We start from the raw sequence: 22,625 nt of genomic DNA on the forward strand, positions 1-22,625 counted from the left end.
TAGACGGCTCTGCTACATGTATTATACCACACGGATTCTAGACGGCTCTGCTACATGTATTATACCACACGGATTCTAGACGTCCGAAAGCAGTTTTCTTTCTTTTACACACTGGTTGTATACTAACATATTGCGTGGTTGTATAGTGACTTATTTCGTATTGCGCGTATTGTGACACATCGGTTCTACACGGAACTCCTACGTGCATTATACCACGCAGATTCTAGACGTCAGAAAACACCTTTCTTTGCTGGTTCTATACCGACGTATTTCGTTTTGCACGTGTTGTGGAATATCAATTCTGGACGGATCAGCTACGTGTCTTATACTTCACGGATTCTAGACTCCAGAAAACACCTTTCTTTGTTGCACTAATTTCAGAGTGACGTATTTTGTATTGCTCGTATTGTGGAACATCTGTTCAAGGTGAATTTCCTACGTATATTATACTACACGGATTCTACACACGAAATCATCTTTCTTTGATACATTAATTTCAGAGTGACTTATTTCGAATTACGCGTATTGTGGAACATCTGTTCAAGGCGAATTTCCTACGTGTATTATACTACACGGATTCTACACACATCTTTCTTTGATACACTAGTTCTATACTAATACATTGCGTGGCTCTAGGGTAACGTATTTCGTATTGCGCGTTTTTTCGAACTTCAATTCTAGACGGATCTGTCTGCTATGTATTATATATTGCACGGATTCTAAACACCTGGAAACACCTATCTTTGATATACCGGTTCTGTACTTACACATTGCGTGGCTCTAAGAGTGATTTATTTCGTACTGCGCGTGTTGTGATACATCGATTCTAGACGGACCTGATACGAGTCTTATATCACACGGATTCTGCACTCCGGAAAACATTGGTTCTAGAGTGACGTATTTCGTATTGTGCGATTTTGTGGAATAACGATTCTAGACGGAACTCCTACGAGTCTTATACCACATGGATTCAACACTCCCCCCAAAAACAACATTTGTTCTGGAGTGATATATTTCGTACTGCGCGTGTTGTAGAACATCGATTCTAGACGGATCTACATAGATTCTAGACACCATAAAGAACACCTTTCCCCTCAAAAAACCAACATGGATCTCGCTACCACTGACACAACACTTCTGCTGCTAAACAATGACACTAACCAGACGTTCGTGAGTTACGGCGGCCACAGGGACCTCTACCTAACGATCATCATCGTGCTCATGTACACCCTCATCATCGTCCTGGCTGTGGGCGGCAACATTGCCGTCTGCTGTATCATCGTGTCGCACCGCGGCATGTGGACCGTCACAAACGTCTTCCTGCTCACACTGGCGCTCAGCGACATCATCAAGAGTCTCATCTGTAACCCGTTCACCTTCGTCGCCGACTTCATACTCAGGTAACATAGGATCGAATCCCTACAGCGGACCCACTGTATTTTTTTTTTTTTTTTTTTTTTTTTAAAAGCTTTGTAGAGGTTGGGTGTTTTTTGTGTGTGTACCAATCGCAACCTACACCCCACGACAGTTTTTTAACGACACCACTAGAGCACATTTATTTATTAATTGTCAGTTATTGGATGTCAAACATTTGATAATGATGACGTATATTCTTAAAGAGGAAACCCGCTACATTTTAACATTAGTAATAAGGGATTTTTATACGCAAACTCCCACAGATAGAATAGCACATACAACAGCCTTTCATATACCCACACGACTGGTACATCAAGTTTTAAAGTTTGTTTTGTTTAACGACACTGCTAGAGGACATTGATTTATCACGTGTCCATTGAGGAAACCCGCTACATTTTTCCATTACTGTAAAGGATCTCTTATATGTACGTTCTTACAGACAGGACACCACATGCAACTTCCTTTGATTTGGTTGGGATGGGAAAAACCAAATTGAAGAATTGGTCCACTGAGGTGGTTCGATCCTACGACATAGGCATCTCAGATTAGCACTCTACCGGCCTGTAGTTCGATGGCTTAACCACTGCACCACCGAGTCCGGTGAGTCCGAACTAGTGCTTCCAATTGGTATATTTAAGGCTGTAGTGTGCAGTGTTCTGCCTATGGGAAAGTGCATATTAAAGATCCCTTGCTCCTAATGACCGCTGGTCAGAATCCTCAAATGTTTGATGTCTAATAGCCAGAGATTTGGCTTGGGATGGACATGCCTGAACCTCAAATGTATATAGTCATGTAAAAACAGTTTAAGCAAGTAAGACGTCCGATAGCCTATACTTAATTAATTTGATATAGTAGTATGGTTTAACTAAACAAACTTCAACCTCTTTTCAAAATGTTCTACGTATGAGAAAGTACATATATAGATTCTTTGCTCCAAATGGTAATACGTGCATGTTAATGGGTTTCCTCAGATGGTAGCACTAAACCAAATAATTTCCGGCTGGGTCAAAGTTCGAGGTGCATCGAACTTTTGATAAAGTTAACACCACAAGTCCTGTGATTGGTTATAAATGTGAATGTGTTGGTTGTAAAAATAATTAATTTCATCTGGGCTAAAATGTATGCAATTTTATTTCATCTAGTACCACTGTACCAAGTAGCCTTGTGCTTGGAACATGTATGGCGTACCTGTAAAAAAAAAGTACTCAAATTTTGTGCGAAACTAGGGGTGTTGTAAAAACATCTGGTTATACCAAAAAATTAGCCTTGAAAGGTCCCATTTTCTTCAGTTAATACTTTGAAGTAGGGGTTGTAGTACTAATATTTATGGGTTATAGTTTGGCTGATATATTGCATATAGTGTTTTTAAACACAAACGTTAACCTGGTTGCCTATGGGATTTTATTTCGTATAGCCATACCTGATGACTATTTGTCAGAACCAACCTCACATATATATATATATATATATATATATATATATATATATATTCTCGATAGAGTCGGAACATTAAGTGAGTAAACTTATCAGCGTGGCGATGGGTTAAGGGTACTATTAATCATTTTGCCGTCGCTTACAACTGTTTTCTTTTTGCAATGGCCGTGAAGACACATCTCGTAAACCACTGGTGTTACATACAACATCGTCAGTAGTTTCTCACACGGCTGAGATAGATGTAATTCAGTAGTAGGAGAGCTTGCCTGATGTCTCAGAGGTTGAAGGATCAATGTCCTTCTGTGGTATCGGGTTTTTTAGTTCCAGTCAATGAACGGGAATGCCTATTGGAAAGTGCATGCCAAGTGCTGGGTTTTTTTTGGTAGAGGTAACTTATATGTGAGCAGGGTCGAAATAACCATACAATATTAGATATAATATATGAAGATTATTTCTCTGAGGTGTGATGGATTGTGGGATTGATCGCTTTCGATGGACTCTTATTCAGTGCCCAACGACTGGTACTTCAACGGCCGTGGTATATATATACTGTCCTATTTATTGGGAGATATAAGACCACAACCGCCTCCACCCATCGATCCCAGGCGGTGGGCCCATTGGGCTATTTCTCCTTCCAGCCAGTGCACCACGACTGGTATATCAAAGACCGTGGTATGAGCATATAAAAGATCCGTTGCTGCATTAGAACAAATGTAACGGGTTTCCTCTGATGTCTACGTGTCAGAATTACCAAATGTTTGAAATCCAATAGCCGATGATTAATTAATCATTATGCTCTAGTGGTGTCGTTAAAACAAAACAAACTCTCTCTCTCTCTCTCTCTCTCTCTCTCTCTCTCTCTCTCTCTCTCTCTCTCTCTCTCTCTCTCTCTCTCTCTCATCCCCCCACCCCTCTATCGTGTTGTAATAATAACCATAATATATTATCTAAGTTCTTAGACAACAAATAGCCATAGTTTAACATGTTTTCAAACATTTCTTTCCCCCTTTTCATCCTCAGATACTGGCCTTTTGGCCTCTTCATGTGCCCCGCTGTGACGTACATCCAGATTGTCGCCGTCTATCTCAGCTCCTTCACCTTAGTCGCCATGTGCTGCGATCGCTTCGTCGCCATCTTGTTTCCCCTCAGACCCAAGCTGTCGAGGAGGCAGCTGTTCGTGGTGATAGCTGTGATCCTCTTCTGTTCGTGCGCTCTACCTCTGCCCACGGCGATCACCTCCACCGTGATATACCCACGGCCGAACGACCCCACAGACCCCAGTGCCAATGGACTGTGTCAGGAGATATGGGGCAGCGACAACCAGAAGTACATCTACACTCTTGTCATCATGATCACGCAGTATTTCTTGCCCTTCGTCGCCATTGCCGTGACGAATGTCTGTATGGGGTATGTGGTGTGGATAAAGACGATGCCCGGGGAGGCGGAGATCGCAAGGGATAAACGGGTTCTGACGTCTAAAAAGAGGGTGAGTCACATCAAAAAGCTTGTCATGACACCATAACAGCAATAAAGCGTAAAACAAATTTGGTGCTTGCTTATCCAATATTCCCTCATTGGACCTGCAGGTCCGTAGGAACCAGGGAGCTGGTTGAAGACGAAAATGTACCTTTGTTTGGTTCTACTCTATGTAAATATAGATACCAATCTGAGACCAATTTCACACATTCACATCGTAAATCTATGACTAAACCACAATTCATATACTACGAACAGCACAAACTGTCATAGTTTAAATATACACATTTCATTTTCTTTTGTCCTTACAAAGCCCCGTCGTCCATAATGATGTAACCGTCGGAGTGAAATAGATGCCAAAACAAGTGTAAACGTATGACCGGTATAACTGCTAGTAGCAGACGTAAACTTACGACTTTTGGTGAAATTGGTCACTTCTGGCTTGTGTTTCCTACTAGTTATTGTCCGCCATCGCTCCAGATAATATTGCTATTGCCCTGACCTGCCATTTAGTGCCCACTAACTAGTATATCAAAGGATGTGATATGTGTTTTTCCTTCTATTGGGAATTTGGTATCTAAACAAATCCCTTGATGCTGTTCGGTATGAGTAACCCATGTACCTGATATGACGGAAGCAGATGTTCGCTCTCACTATTTAGACTGGTGCCAGGTTCAGGGGGAAGCGTGCTTGCAAAATATTTGACTGGTACCATCGTCTACTTCCACATCACATTCATCTAACGTTAGGCGCAAATACAAGTCTAGTCAGCGTCCGCGATTGTTCTCCCTCTTGAACATGCCTCAAGTAGCGAAGAAGAAGTTTGTTTTATTTAACGACACCACTGGAGCACATTGATTAATTAATCATCGGCTATTGGATGTCAAACATTTGGTCTCAAGTAACGAAATAACCATAATACTGTTATTATGTTAGACAACAAACAACTTTTCTTTCCATAAAGGATGATACTAGCAAAAACATAATTACTTTTGCTTTGAATTTATTTCCATGCTTATATCCAGTTATGGTTCAAACACGTTGTCCTAGGCACACACCTCAGCAGTCTGGGCTGCCTGTCCAGGATAGTGTAGACAGACAGACATATATCTTTATTTACGTCTCACCTCGTGTACAACATAATTACATTTAACATAAACATATAAAAGTACATAAGCCATTCCATAGGGAATTATGAGAGACGATATATATAATAAACAAACATTCACATTTATACTAAATATAAAAACCAACAATGTATTTCTGCATAATGTATAATATATTTCAAAATAGTGGATGCTAATCTAGCGTAGACACCACATAGCACTATTTTAATATGCCGAAGGGTTGTTAAATAAACATTCATTTCTTTCCCTTTTGTGTCATATGCTTTCAGGTCAATAGTAAAATGTTTACTAAAGAATTTGTAATGCCAATGAATTACACAAGGTTCATGGTAAGAGCGGGTTCTTGTTTTTAAATGACACCCCCCCCCCCCCCCAAAAAAAAAAAAACCAAAAAAAAAAAAAACCATTTAACTTAATTTAATTAATGTGGTGCACTGATAAACAAGGATACGTACATAGGAAATATACTGATCAAAATCTTAGAACTAAAGTGGTGCACTGGTTGGAACGAGTCTTAGAAAGTAACAGCTAATACTGACTGCTATCAGAACCCATACCCATAGTTTCAGAAAGTTAACTGTGTTACTGGTATACACTATACATTTTTTGTGTTGGAGTGTCGTTTAACATCCATTCATTCATTCATTCATCCATTCATTCATTCATTCATCCATTCATTCATTCATTCATTCATTTATTCTTTCATCCATCCATCCATTCATCCAACCATCTATTCATTCCTTCATTCATCCATCCATGCATTCATTCATGCATTTATTCATCCATCCATTCATTAATGTTTTCATTCATTCATGCATCCATCCATCCATCTCTCCCTTCATTAATCCATCCATTCATTCATTCATCCATCCATCCATCCATCCCTCCCTCTCTTCATTAATCCATCCATTCATTCATTCATCCATCCATCGATCCATTTATTTATTCACTCATTACTGATATTCATTAACACACTACTGATATTCAGACCCACATTGCGTCTCTATATTTTATACAGACGTAAACTGAAAAATAATTTTTCTCAAATGTCATGTCTTCCCTTATATCCTAGAATTTATTATTAAATGTATGTCTTGTAAAATAACGGTTCTTTGGCACAAGCCCCGGGCAGCGTTTTGATTATACCAATTACGTTGCAGTTATATGGCACTTCTTTAATTGAATCCACAGGGAATATATGACACGGTATGGAAAGGTTACTGGAAAATATATTCATAATATTTATTTGATGTGTTCGCCTTGATTATTCTTGAATATCGGTAATCTATTACTCTAATTATCGTCAGCGAACCCTTGCAAATATGGAAACACCTTATTATTTATACCTTGTGGTTCCATTTAAATGAAACACAATGCACGGTGCTCACGAACCGATGCGTGTTCAGGAAAGTAAGCGCTCGAGAAAAGAGTGACTGGTGCTATTGTATTTTATAATATTACATTCATTTAACGTTGGGTGCAAGTACCAGTCTTGCGAGCACCCGCCCTCCTGAAAATGCTTCCGGTATCTGTGTTGTAGTGGTTAAGCCATTTCGGTACCAGGTTAAAGGTAGGGTCAACTCAAACAAGAGCCTTATGTGTTTGAAAGATGCATACCCGGACCACCAACACATACTGACACTTTAACAAATGAAAAACGCGTAATTGTATAGTTAATAAAAAAACATGATTATTCCTGCTAACTGGGTGCAGCCATTTTGTTTCGTTTTTGTGACAACCGGTATTATAGCTTGGGGCGAAGTGACATCAGCTCCGTCCATTTTCTCTATGCACAGTATAAACAAACGCTCTAATTTACAAGGCGCTTCGCTTTCAACAACCTGACTTGTAAAACAACATAAATAACTTGATAGTATAATAAACTATTTAACTAAATATATTTCAGTTTCCATCAATAGAACGAAATGGACTTACAGTATTTTTCTTTTTTAAAAAAGCCAAAGAATAAATGCAAATTATTAGGCCTATTGGTAGGGCACGTTCGATCAAAAACCACCACTCACGATACCCAAGTGATACTTTTCTTTTCTTTGGGACAACGTAATTGGTAAGTTTTGCGATTTTAGATGAGAAAGTATACTTAATCAAGGGTTTTACAGAATTACTTACAGTAATAAAGCAGGGTGGCTGATAACGTCCATTACGACTGAAGGGGTATCCGTACGGTTACCACGCAATACCCTGTGATCTTAATAAAAGAGGCACGTCTTTTTAGTGTGTCTAGACACAGTGTCTGGGGACCGTCTAAATATACACCTGTCAATCATGAACCACAGGTACAGGCCACGGAAAGAAAATACCAATTAACCAGAAAACACTCCGATTATTATTTCAGTACATGGATTCATTTATGTACAAACAAAATAGTTATTTCAACACTTTGACAATGGTGGTTTATTTTGTATTAAAAAATAATATATAATTAAATTGTTGCTGGCTTACTGGGATGGCTATTATTACAGAACATTGCGATTCATTCGCAAAAATCAGGTATGTTTTTTTTTCTTCATTTCGAAGACTAATTCCTGACATGACACGTTAAGTATTACGTAACCACCAGCTCGCCAGAGGGCGTATTCACTGGGATGGTACAAAATGGCTGCGCCCGTTATATATAATAGCCGTCACATTGAACCGTTTTATTAATTAACTATACGATTATACTTGTTGATATTAAGCAATAACGTGCATTATATATCGTTGAATATGTACACCAGGCCAAATGTCTTAATTATCCCCTCCTTTAAGAGTCCGATTTAAAGATATCTCTCTCTCTCTCTCTCTCTCTCTCTCTCTCTCTTTTTTCCAATTGTCAACAAGTGTACATGTGTTAACGAGTATGTGTTATCAAAAATAACGAATGATGTTCTCACCAACGGGTGTGTAAGATATATATATATATATATATATATATATATATATATATATATATATATATATATATATATATATATATCGATCTATACATATATATATATTTATAAGAAACACCTTTTCTGAACAGACAATAACAATGAATTTAAATCTTATAAACTGTAGGATTAGTGTAGAAAGAAAACAACCCACTCCAAACATACAAAACAAATGCAAAAAACAAATTATTACAATTTTTAAAAACCTAAACTTAAACATATATACAAATAAAAACTGCACATGCGTGGTAATGTAACGTGGCTGATATAATCTTATCACATATATTATTTATGAACAAACAATTTCTTTTAAATTAAATACTTGTACCATTAAACAATTCATAATGAAATTATTTTAAAATAAATCATATATTTCTCACATTTAATAATATAGGGTATCTACATTTAAATATGAGGTGAAACCGGACCCTATGTAATCTGGAATTCCCTGGCACATTTTTCATGGTCTCTTTTTAAATATCAGTACAGAACAAAACCTTTCTAAACTGGATACCCCTTAAAACCTGACTTTCTACTTGGTCTTGTTTGTGTCCAGGAAATTCAATTCAGATTTCGTTAAATTTACATATTTCTCAGAATCGGGTGTGTCGGGAGGGGTTATTGTTGCTAAAAAATATATCATCTTTCAGTTTCGATCGGGCATTTCTAAATGTACTTATCACATTTGCAACCTTTTGAGACAATTTATAACATAACTTTGTAACTTTAATTCATCTTTAAACATTCTATGATTAATAACCATCGATGACTTTTCAAATTAATTTTTCCATTTTTAAAAAAGCCAAGGACAGCGTACTTAAATCGTAATTTGATAAAAGCAGGAAAATCATACTGAAATGAAATGTCATCCGCTGACACATTAGCACATGTTTTATTCCTATATGATTTGGTTAAATACGTTTGCATATGTTAACCATTTTTTAATGATTTAAGAGTTTTATATATTAAACCATTATAGGGTGCATTAATCTATGTTCAAATTAATACAGTTGCTAAGTACAAATAATATTCAATATTTGTGTAATTTAGGTAAATATCTATTGAAAGTATTCAAAAAACGTGAAACCTATGTCATTGTTACTTAGAGACAAAGTCGAATTGCACATGTTCTGTTATGTTCTCCTTTGATTGTAATAATGCTACTTGTAATAACGCTATTTTTATTTTACACCTTTCATTCGTTGTCCGGCATGTTATTTTTATTTATAACTGATGAGCAGTTATTGCTCAAAGTTTCAGTAAAGAATTAGGAAGACATAATGTGTCTGCTCTTTTTTCGTTTTACTCCCTAACAAGTAAAAATAATAATAATAAAATAATAATAATAATAATAACAATAATAATAATAATTCACCCCCCCCCCCCCCCCATCCAAAACAAAAAAGTATTCCAGTCATACAGAAAAAAAAAGTTTTAAAAATAAAAATAAAACAAAATAACATTAAAACAAACAAATAAACCTGAACCAAAAACAAACAAAAACAACAATAAACTATTTCTATCATTGATTTTGAATGTTATAATTATTATGACAATTCATTTATATAATTATTGTAAATTTACTCAAGTTATTTTCTTTCTTTCTTCAGATGGTGAAGATGATTATCGTTGTGGTCGTAATCTACGCCGTCTGCTGGCTACCTCTTCACGCCATTACGTTAGCAGGCGACAGGGACCCCAATATATACAACCTCCCCCACATGAACGTCATATGGGTCTGCACCCACTGGTTCGCCATGAGTCACTCCTGCTACAACCCCTTCGTCTATTTCTGGATGAACCCGAAATTCAGAAACGGTTTCAAGAAGGTCTTGCGCTTTTTCAAGTTTTCCAAGTCGAAAAAGAATTCCACGTTTAGTTTCAGAACTGATAAGTTTGAGAAGGACATGACCCCGACCAGCTCGTTCAGGTCTAAAAACTACCAGAGCTGTCCTCGCAATGGCAATCCATTAATCACACCGGAATTACTCGTACCGCCGCGAGAGTCATTCTGAGATGACGAAGACTAAAATACCATCTAATGCAACAATTCGTCAAAAAAAAAAAAAAAAACGCCAGAAGGTCTAGCGGGGTTTTTTTTTCTTTTTTTCTTTTACCAAATCAGAGAAGAATACAAAGTTCGGGTTCAGAATTGACAAGTTTCAAAACTTCGCGCTTAGTAGCTTAAGTCTGGGTTGCAAAACAAACCAGGGTCGTTATTGCAAAAGGTAATCCATTAATCATGATGGAATTGCTGGTGTCACTACGGGAGATCTTCCGGGACATGCGGAGAAACTGTAATCTAAATATAAGTGGTTTTTAATTATGTGACATCCTTAAGTCCCATTGAAGTTTTTGATCATTTTTTCTGGAGGTTAATTACTGTTTTCGTGGAAGCTCTTTAAAAAAAACTATTAAAAAATAACAACAACAGAACTTTAAGATGAAAAGAGATTCCACATTTTGCTTGTCACGATGTTTTTTCTCTGTGTGTTATTATTGATAATTACTTTCTAATAAAAATATTTTGCTGAGAATCCATGGTGACTGTTATTAAAATGGATGGATGTCTTTGAAGGGGGAATCTTTATTACTTCTGTCAGAGAAAACACTAAAACGCACGAACATTTAATGCATATGGATATAATGTTGTTAGTTTTTCTGCCGCTGTTATAGAATGGCTAATGCATATTACTTTATTGTTTTGTTTCATTCTAATTACAATGAAATGAAGATAAAGAGATCGTATTTGGTTTATTCGTCGCAGAATTCGATGATGGATCCTCGTGTTATTTGTATTGGTTTTTTAAAAATATATATTATTATTACAAATTTGATAGCTTCGAGTTAAGACAACATTGTCGTTATTTACATATATTGCAAGTTATATTACACTTCATGATGAAACATGATTAATCTACTATACCATTTGAACAAAACGATGCCAGACTTAAAAATCGTAATTTAACATGCGTTCACTTGTTACCGTTGGGGAGGGGGCGAGATGTCACCCAGTGGTAAAGTGTTCGCTTTATGTGCGGTCGGTTAGAGATCGATCCCCGTCGGTTGGCCCATTGGGCTATTTCTCGTTCCAGCCAGTGCACCACGACTGGTATATCAAAGGCCGTGGTATGTGCTGTCCTATCTGTGGGATGGTGTATATAAAAGATCCCTTGCTACTAATGAAAAAATGTTGCGGGTTTTTTCTCTAAGACTATACAAAATTACCAAATGTTTGATATCCAATAGCCAACGATTAATAATGGGCTCTAGTGGTGTCGTTAAACAAAATCAACTTTAATTTTGAAATCAGCTTTAATTTTGTTAGCGTGGTGATAGCTTGTGAGTGCTAATGGTGCAAGTACTCCTGGAACCGTCACAGACAACTGTTTTGCACTGAAGTACGAAGACGTATTAATATGAAATCAAATCACTGATTTAGTAAACTACTCTGGGAGTGGCTGTCCTCTTATACACGAGGCACTAAATAAGATATTCATGGAATCAACCAATATTTTGCCAAGTGCCAAATATCTTGATCGCAGATAACGATTTCGGTAGATTTCCAAACCGTGATCTGTACTGATGCATGGACATTCAGATGGCAGCTAAATGACAACATCTACAGAATAAGATTAAATAATTTTGAAAGAGCCTTCCCCACCCCTAACTTTTTGTGCCTTCGTTTCAGAAATGACCACATGAAGTGGAGGCGAGAGAGAGAGAGAGAGAGAGAGAGAGAGAGAGAGAGAGAGAGAGAGAGAGAGAGAGAGAGAGAGAGAGAGATGGGGGGGGGGGACTATTGGGCCTAACTCTAAGTTAAAATTAGCATTAGTCTTAAAGAGGAAACCCGCTGCATGTTTCCATTAGTAGCAAAGGGGTCTTTTATATGCACCATCCCATAAAAAGGATAGTACATACCACGGCCTTTAATGCACTGGCTGGAGCGAGAAATAGCCCAAAGGGCCCACCAACGGGGATCGATTCCAGAGCTATCACTGTCTGCCCCTAATTGCTTAATTTTGTCGTTTAGTAACTGCATTTTAAAATGACTATCACCACATTAATGATTGTCGTATGTTCAGAAATATCAGTCACTATTCTTCAGTATTCGTGTTAGTAGATTATGTCTTTTTCTCTAAACAAAAACATAACGAAACTGCCAAGAGTTTATCAAGAGATGAAATTTGAATATTTTAAAGTCGAACTATCGAAAGGACATATGGTGGATTAGTATTATACAATATTATAGTTACCAAATTGGAAATGAAAATAATGAATGTTTAATGACACCCCAGTACGAATAAAAATCGACAACTGATTGTCAAACTATATGCATTTGCAAAAATGGATGGTTAAAATTAATATAAAAAACAGCGTAAAGACAGATTTATAAGTAAATGTACTAAATGTACTATAAAAAAAGCCCGCGTATCCCTTAAAATGTTTAATATCGATTGCAATATTTTGAACGTGGAAATAGATTTTGTAAGTAGTTGTCTGTCTTTTCAAAAGAAACATAATTGAAGATAATTGCAACCTCGGGGAACAAGGAATATAATATCTTATTTAAATTCCACGAAAATCTTAAAACAAATCTAATAATAAGACCACATTAAATCGCACACCAAAGTATTTTACTAGAAAATAGTATGGGGCTATTTAGTATTCCTATTTTACTGCGAATCTTTAATTTGTTCTTGACGTCTGCAAAAAAATAATAATAATAACACGCAAAAACAAATAACAAACAAACAAACACCGAAATGATGAGAAAAGTAGTTCGCCTATGGAAAAATTCCAATTTAAATTATAAAAACCGGGTCATTCTTGTTAAAGACAGACCAATTAACCAAATGTATACTGCCATGCTGTGTATGAGCCACTGGCTCATTACAAAGACAACCAAAGCGATTTATATTTAAAAAAAAGTGTACTCCAAGACCAGAATGCCGATTAAAAGGAATGCCTTTGTACAGAAGGTACAGTTCATTTGCGTCAAAAATGGAACCGATGAATTAGCATGCAGTTCTATAACGAATAACGTTAAAACTCATATGAAAACATATGGACTTTTAAACCCATATCAGCTCCCATAACGAGACGTAAAGTAAAACAAAAATGTTTCTTAATAAATGACCATCAATATGTATAGAATACATTTTCATTTCTAATACAGGGGTGAAGACAAAACGTCGAGCCAGCCATTACAGGCAGTTTCACTTAAGCCCCAAACGCATGCACCAAATTTACCCCCATGTGTAAATTTGCTCATGAGTAAATTTACTCACGTAAGTAGTTTTAGCAAAATTGCTAAGCGTTATCATGATATTAATGAAAGGTGAGCATTTGTTGAGACAATTTTTTAAAAATAATAATGGAAACGTAAAAGGAAAGAAAAGTTAGCCACATTCAGTGTCTGCTCAGCTTGGAGCTTGTGAACAATCGTCCCAATCCTCACCCCAACCGCCACCTCCCACAAACGGCCAAATTTGTTAAAAGATGGATATACCTATATTTGTCATGGTGAATTTCCCTCGTAGAATGCAGGAAAGTTCTTTTCAGGATATCTAATTTTGAAACATTTCTGCAGGAGCATGCCTCCCTCCCCCAACCCCCTCTAATTGATGTAAATGCGTTACCAAGGAAGTTATATCAGTTCAGCTAAATTTTAAATATAAAGTCCTACATAATCACTTGAAAATAAAACATAGGTACGATTTATATGATTGGATTGTATAGCTATTGTTTGTAAGTTGTTCTCTTTTTTCATTTTGATCAAACAATTAAATATTAAATTTAAATATAAAGTCCTACATAGTCACTTGAAAATAATACATAGGTACGAAATTTTGGTACATTTGTAACACAAAACTTATACGTCATGAAAAAAATGTATTTAAAAAGTGTTGAATTTACTAGCATTTATCATGAATAAATTTACTTATACGTATGTAGTTTTAAAACATTCAAACGTGTCCCGCAACAGTCCAGAGCCCCTGCAAAATATCCTGCACACATGCCTGCTGGTGCCTAGTGTCGTACACGCTTATTCATTCCAAGAATTTATCTACTGACCCACCCATCCACACCTCCCCAAATAAATTCTACCATTGTCTCTGATGCTGCGGTTGGATTGAACCAGGAAAATAATGTATAGACAATTTGAGTTAGTTTGTGGTAAGCGATCCGTTTATCTTTAAACCAAAGAAAGAAAGAAATGTTTTATTTAACGACGCACTCAACACATTTTATTTACGGATATATGGCGTCAAACATATGGTTAAGGACCACACAGATTTTGAGAGGAAACCCGCTGTCGTCACTACATGGGCTACTCTTTCCGATTAGCAGCAAGGGATCTTTTATTTGCGCTTCCCACAGGCAGGATAGCACAAACCATGGCCTTTGTTGAACCAGTTATGGATCACTGGTCGGTGCAAGTGGTTTACCCCTACCCATTGAGTCTTGCGGAGCACTCACTCAAGGTTTGGAGTCGGTATCTGGATTAAAAATCCCATGCCTCGACTGGGATCCGAACCCAGTACCTACCAGCATGTAGACCGATGGCCTACCACGACGCCACCGAGGCCGGTTCTCTGAAACCAAAGAAGAAATGGGTTCGTTTGCTACTTAATGAGCGGTCATCAACCATTGCACATGGAAGCTTACATGTTAGTGATGCTATAAAGTAAGTCATATTGACGAGTAGGTTGGTGAATGGCGATCATAATGATGATAAACTGGATCGCACGACTCCCAGGCCATCATATTCCATAGGTTAAATCTTCTCTGGGTTTTCTTTAATTATTAAATGTATGAAAATAACTGATGGAACAGCCATGATCAAGCATTTACACGTGCAGTTCTGTCTGGCTTGTGTTCTGCATTATTGATAACTACTAGTCCCAAACACATGCACCAGTTTACTCATGTAAGTATATTTACTCATATAAGTAAATATACTCATGTGAGTATATATGTCATGCGAACGGATTTATTCACATTAGTAAAATTAATCCAGGAGTATATTTGCATCTAGTCCAGAGATCGTGCAAAAGTAGATTTACTCATATGCAAATTTGCTCCATATGGAAATTAGTCATGCGAACCCTACAAAACTACACACACGTAAGTATGTTACAATTCACTTGAGATTCTGAAGGTTATGTTGCACAGCTAATGAGGAAACATGAATTGGAGAAACAGGTCACAGTTGAAATGAAAGTAATGAACTAAAAAATTGAAGATGGAAATAGAAGAGCAACAAAAGAAAACCTGCATATAGTCCGTATGTGTGTTGTGTGTGTGTGTGTGTGAGACAGAGAGAGAGAGAGAGAGAGAGAGAGAGAGAGAGAGAGAGAGAGAGAGAGAGAGAGAGAGAGAGAGAGAGACAGAGACAGAAAGAGAGAGAGAGAGAGAGAGAGAGAGGAGAGAGAGAGAGAGAGAGAGTATGTGCCCAGGGCAGCGTGTTTGAACTTTAATTGAATATAAGAATGAAAACAAGTTGAAATTTATTAATGAAATACATTCAAGCTAGTTTTTCTGCTGTGATATAACTTTAAAGTTTTACTCTTTGGTGGGGGGTTTTCTGTAGTTTATTTGTGTTGCCTTCGTTGTTAGAAAATCATTAGCCATCAAAAGACATTGCAAAATGACTATATAACCTTCAATCAAAATCATTAGCCATCAAAAGACATTACAAAATGTCTACCGATATATAACCTTCAACCAAAAGAAGGAAGATATGTTTTATTTCACGACGCACATTCACACATTTTAATTACGGCTGTATGGTGGCGGATATATGGATACGGCCCACAAACATAATGAGAGAAGAACTCAGCTGCCGCCGTGTCATGGGATACTCTTTACGATTAGCAGCAAATGATCTTTTATATGCACCACCATACAGGCACGACAGACAAGAGAGTACATGCCACGAACTTTGTTAATTGGAATGTACCAATTATGGAGCATTGGCTGGAATGAGAAAACACCCAATGGGCCTATCGACGGGAGTCGAATCTTTACCGATCGCGTATCAGGTGACCGCCTTACCACTGGGCTATGACCAGCCCCCTTACCTTGTTAAAACAAAACAAAAGCAACACCAAGAACAAAATTATATAAAAAATAATTTAGAAAAAGAAAAACGTAGCAGTTATCAGCAAAGGAACGTTTTGGCACTTTATCTCAACAGGACATCACATACTACGACTCTTCATATACTCGGAAAGTCTATTTAATAAACTACAGTCAAACCTGTCTTAAGCGGTCACACAAGGGAGTAGATAAAATTGGCCGCTTAAACAGGTGTCCGTTGATTACAGGTTGGCACATATAAGGGTCTTTAAACAATTTGTTGTTTCTTGTTTTACCGTATACATGTACTGCTAATTAACGGATGTGTGCTTCACAATCGACTATAAATCACAAATATCATGTCACAAAAACATCTAGTTATACCGAAAATGAGCCATGAAAGGTACTATTTTCTAAAGTTAATACTTTGAGGTAGGGGTTGTAGTACCTATATGTATGGGTCATAGTTTGGTTGATATATTCATAGTGTTTTTAAACACAAACGTTAACATGGTCGCCAATGGGATTTTATTTGGTATAGGTCGCCCTCAAGACTGTGTCAAGAAATCAATTTCCTGTTAAGAAAAGTTAAAGTTTGTTTTGTTTAACGACACCACTATACAGTACAGTGATTTATTAAACATCAGCTAATGGATGTCAAACAGTCGGTAATTGCGACATATATTCTTAGAGAGGAAACCCACTACATTCCCCCATTATATGCACTATCCCACAAACAGAATAACACATACCACGGCCTTTGATGTACCAGTTGTGGTGCATTGGCTGGAACGAATTCCTGTTAAGAACGTCAGCTGTCCTCTTAAAAGTAATCCAATAATAATAATAATCGAAGATGTGAAAAGTCTGTTTTTCTTTTTCACGTCACAGGAAACAAGAAGCTCAGTGGTAGAAAGTCCTCTTGAATCGATTTACCCCCGAGTCCTTGATGGATAAATTGGGTTCTTTCTGTTTCGAATCAATGCTCCGCGATTTATCAAATACCGTATTTCATTTCTATCGTATTAAAGGCTCTGATGTATATGATTGAAAGTTTGCTTCTTTAACCACACTATTACAGCACTATAATTAATCATCGGCTATTGGATGTCACACATTTGGTAATTCTGACACGTAGTCATCAGAGGAAATCCGCTACATTTTTTTTTCTAATGCTGCAAGGGATATTTTTAATGCACTTTCCCACAGACAGGTAGCACATAAAACGGCCTTTGACCAGTTGTGGTACACTGGTTGGAACGAGAAGAAAAAAAACCCAATCAGCTGAATGGATCCACCGAGGTGGTTCGATCCTGCGACGCAAGTACCTTAAGCGAACACTCAACCGACTGACCTAAATCTCGCACCATATATAATAGAAGACAGGCGAAATTAGATCATGCGCTGAGATAAAATACAAATCTATGTAATCTAGTTGAGTATGAAGATCACTTTTCTTTTTGTTTTGCTCTTATGAGCTATTATTGGGGTTTGTTGGATAACACTTTTAGAATTGGCTTCGAATCTTTATTGGTTATTCAAGCTTCTATTTTGTATTTGGACGCTCACACAAAATGGCACAATTTACCTTTAAACTTTTCGGCTAGCTCATCTAAGTTATTAATAACTATTGTTTATTTGGTCTTTTTTTGTTTTTGGGTGTTTGTTTTGATTTTTTCTATTTATTTTGTTATGTATGTATGTGTGTGTGTGTGTGTGTGTGTGTGTGTGTGTGTGTGTGTGTGTGTGTGTGTGTGTGTGTCAATTAGCCACTACCTAAACGAAATTTAAAGCCATAACTCGAAATCCCCCCCTCCCTTTCATGGACATAACTCTGGCGAAGTCATAGGTTGTGTCCACGACAGGCATGCTTGAACAGTTATCTGATGGAAGCATGTCAAAATTTACCCACACCCATACACAAATTAGCATTTTGTAATGATAAAGAGTTGTACTTAACACAATGCTGTGGACGAGGTATTTTGCTATAACCCGAGCTGTGACATCGTAGATCTAAGTTTGCAGACATTTGGTTGATCCGAATCTTTAATATATATTTTTTTAATTCTGTATTTTACCTTTAAGTAATTGATTACATGGTGGAAATATTTTGTTGAAGTAGAAAACAACAGGTGTATTATCCCACTCTCCTGTTTCAAGTTTTTAGTTTTTGTGGAATTTCAATTAAAATGTTTGAAAACCTGCCATTGGCATCGTAAATGTGTACCCATTTTGTTAAAATAAAAAGGTATGTTCTTGGTCTGTTAGAGGTCATATTATTTTTACAAAGAACTCATTTTAACATTTGGGAAACAATTACACAAATCATACCTCAGACGTACGACATTAAGCACCATGCTGGAGTCTGACGGACTCTAGTCCCAGGCCCGCAGCCAGCTGTAGGCCCATTGACTTATTTCTTGTTCCAGCCAGTGCACCACGACTGGTAGATCAAAGGCCATGGTATGTGGTATCCTGTCTGTGAGATGGTGCATATAAAAGATCCCTTACTGCTGATCGAAAAAAGAGTAGCCCATGAAGTGGCGACAGCGGGTTTCCTCTCTCAATATATTTTTTTAAGTGGACCACAACTTTTGCGGGAGGGTTATGACGACCCACCCACCCCTAAATACGAGCCTGAACTGTCCATACTCTTACTTTATTTAGTAAGCGAAACGAATGTTTAACGACACCCCAGCACGAACGTAAAACATCGCCTATTTTGTTCCGTTGTTCTAGTCTTTATGAATATATACATATTTTTTTAATCTGGCTTGTAATGTAGGTGCCCATTTTAAACGTCGTCCTCCACCACCCACCCATGGAAAAAATCATCCTTGGAACTGAATATACGTACATGGGAATGATGAAAAGAAAAGAAGCAATAATAGGTACCGTGTACTTGCCCAAGCCAATATTTAATGGTATAGTGGTGTGATAAAGATCACATATGCGATATTCCATATACCAGTAGTGGAGCAATGGTTGGAATAGAGAATGCATCATGTTTTCTGGAGTTTGGCCGTATCATTCTTATTAAAGGGACATACCCTAGTTTTTAAAGGCATACTGTCACAGATTTAAGAACTTTATTTCTATAAAAATGGATAATAAATGAAAATTACATTAATATTTGGAAACCAAATCTATCTATCGCATCACCGTAACTGAACCACGATGGAGTAAAATCCATGTCAACCCTGTTGACAATAATAGTTTTTGAATTATAGACCATTGCCATAATTCAATTATTTTTACGAAATATCGTTAATAAATGGAGTATCGTGGCTACGTAGACGACTGAATAAAGTACATTTAGAGACAAGTCAAATTTATATATTTTTAGGTGATACTTTGTTAGGCTATTTAATAGGTCAGTAGTCTGTGCCAATATGCCTTTAAACACTAACGCATATTTTTGACTATTATAACCGTATTTCCGTACATTCGAAGTGTTTTTGGTCATCCTGGTGTTTTTATTATCACAAAATGCATTTCTCATATTTTTAAAAAGGCACGTGCGTCTGACAAGTAACAGTTATGGAGTCGAGGTTTAGTCTATTCACCATTTCAAAGTCACAGACTCATGTTTCACTCAATTGTAACTTTATCCAAATGTGTTACAGGTTTGTAGATTAACTAAACTTAGTGTGCATTTTCATGGGCTGAAACTAGGGTCTGTCCCTTTAATGCACGTGTAACACAGGGGCGGATCCAGGATTTTGTAATGGGGGAGGTACACTAAAGTTTATTTAGTTTTTGGACACCACTACACTTGTTTTATTAATCATCGGCTACTGGATATTAAACATTTAGTAATTTTGACAAATAATCTTAGAGAGGAAACCCGCTACATTTTCCCCATTAGTAGCATGTGCTCTTTACGATCCCACAACATACCACGGCCTTTGATATACCAGTCGTGGTACATTGTCAAGGAACGAGAAATAGTCCAATAGGTCCACTGACGGGGATCGATCCTAGACCGACCGCGTATCTTTACAACATGGCTACGTCCCACTCCACGGGCAGGTACACATACAGAATGTAAACTGTATACTAAAAATGGACGCGATGCTGTTTGAATTTTAATTCTCCAAGTGGCTTCATCAAGGGGGAAACTGGGAGAAGCTTTAAATTATTTAGGATGTGGATTATGAACGTTGGTCGTTTCTCGAAATGCGGAGCACACAAATAAATATACTGTTTTTCCTAGATCAATTTTGAGTTAGGAAAAATTTTCTTATTAATTACTGCCTTCACAAATGTTTTGTAGCAACCCAGTCTGTATAGGTTTTTTTATTTCAACATACAAAAATCAATACACTGAAATCGTCCCTATCATTCTTGAACTATAAACCTGTGTTAGACCATTTGAGATGATTTCAGTCAGATTGCATATAAAATGAATCAATTAATGTTTAATAATAAGGTTTATTTTGTCTATTAGAAAGAAAGAAATGTTTTATTTAACGACGCACTCAACACATGGTTAAGGACCACACATATTGAGAGGAGAAACCCGCTGTCGCCACTTCATGGGATACTCTTTTCAATTAGCATCAAGGGATCTTTTATATGCACCATCCCACAGACAGGATAGTACATACCACGGCCTTTGTTACACCAGTTGTGGAGCACTGGCTGGATCGAGAAATAGCCCAATGGGTCCACCGACGGGGATCAATCCTGGACCCGCCACGCATCACCACTGGGCTACGTCCCCTCCACCCCCCCCCCCCCCCCCCCCCCCCAACTGGCTATTGGATTCAGTCACTGTTTAATGACAACACTCCATCTCAAAAATTTTTTAAAAAAATTGACATCCAATGTCAATCTTGTATATATCCTACATTACTTCCAACATATTTCGTCTCACATAAAAGGTCAGAACAAAACTTTACCAAATTTTAACTTCTGGTTTTTTTGTTTTTTTTAGCAAATAACGAATGCAACTTGTGTTAATATGTATATGTACACTTACCAGTTAAAAATAATATAAAATTTGCAAACAGATATTTTAAAAGTTTATTTCAATTGGTTTGTTTTTTTACAAAAATACTACTGTTAGTCTCATGTATAAAAAATAAGAATGTATATATAATTATAAAACCTTGGCTGCACTGTAAACAAATACAGTTCAGTCAGTGTATTTCACAAACAATAGGTTGTGTGATACTCAGACTCTTACCACACAATTTCCCCTCACCACATTAATAGTCTTCCTGACTTAATGTATAACCATTGGCATAGTGAGAATTTGATGTTGTCTAGGAGTCGTGGCATGGAACCACAAATATAAACAGTGTTGTGGAAAATGGTATAATGGGGGAGGGGGGGTATGGCCCTGATGGCTATGCTAACCAGTAACATCAACCTCCTTCGATTTGAACCAGGGACTCTCTGTGTCAGAGTCAACTGCTCTACCAACTGGGCTACATGTAACAGACATTCCTACTAGCTACTGCCAGGAGGAGCACCTCAAGCAAATACTGCTACATACCACACACCCCATCAAGTAAAGCGGTGTCCTCGAAATGTAAGCTATGGTCAAATCAAATTTTACAGGTTCAATCTGGGTTACAGTTATATTCTGGTAACCCCTCCCAAAGTCTCTCCTTGGCTCCAAATTACCGTAAAAGACAAGTCAATCTCCATTGAAACGATTTGAACCAGGGACTGTCTGTGAGAAATTACCATCAGATTGTGGTCATAGCAGCACTTTATACCACTGTACTACAACCATTTTATTTAATGATGTGGGGGGGGGGGGGGGGGGGGGGGGGAAAGACATAGCCCAGTGGTAATGTGCCCGCTTGATGCATGGTCAGTTTGGGATTGATCCCCATCAGTGGGCCCATTGGGCTGTTTCTCACTCCAGCCAAAGCACCACGACTGGTACATCAAAGGCTGTGGTATATGCTATCCTGTCTATGGGATAGTGTATATAAAGGATCCCTTGCTGCCAATTGAAAAAGAGTAGCCCATGAAGTGGCGACAGCGGGTTTCCTCTCTCTATATCTGTGTGGTCCTTAACCATACGCCCGACGCCATATAACTGTAAATGAAATGTGTTAAGTGCGTCGTTAAATAAAACATTTCCTTCCTTAATGATGTGCATATCCCAAGAATAGCACAAGATCGTCTCCATCAC

The 22,625-nt window shown here is 37.4% G+C and overlaps 1 protein-coding gene across 1 annotated transcript; it reads left to right on the plus strand.

The window, feature by feature from the left end:
- The first annotated feature begins 1,107 nt into the window (after window positions 1–1,107).
- On the plus strand, window positions 1,108–10,923 carry LOC121379763 (RYamide receptor-like). The gene is made up of 3 exons (XM_041508413.1): window positions 1,108–1,400; window positions 3,871–4,336; window positions 9,997–10,923. The coding sequence occupies exons 1-3, from the start codon at window positions 1,108–1,110 to the stop codon at window positions 10,399–10,401; spliced, it is 1,164 nt and encodes a 387-aa protein (XP_041364347.1). The 3' UTR covers window positions 10,402–10,923.
- The last annotated feature ends 11,702 nt before the right edge of the window (window positions 10,924–22,625 follow it).

Source organism: Gigantopelta aegis, chromosome 8 (assembly GCF_016097555.1).
Source record: "Gigantopelta aegis isolate Gae_Host chromosome 8, Gae_host_genome, whole genome shotgun sequence".
Taxonomy (NCBI): domain Eukaryota; kingdom Metazoa; phylum Mollusca; class Gastropoda; order Neomphalida; family Peltospiridae; genus Gigantopelta; species Gigantopelta aegis.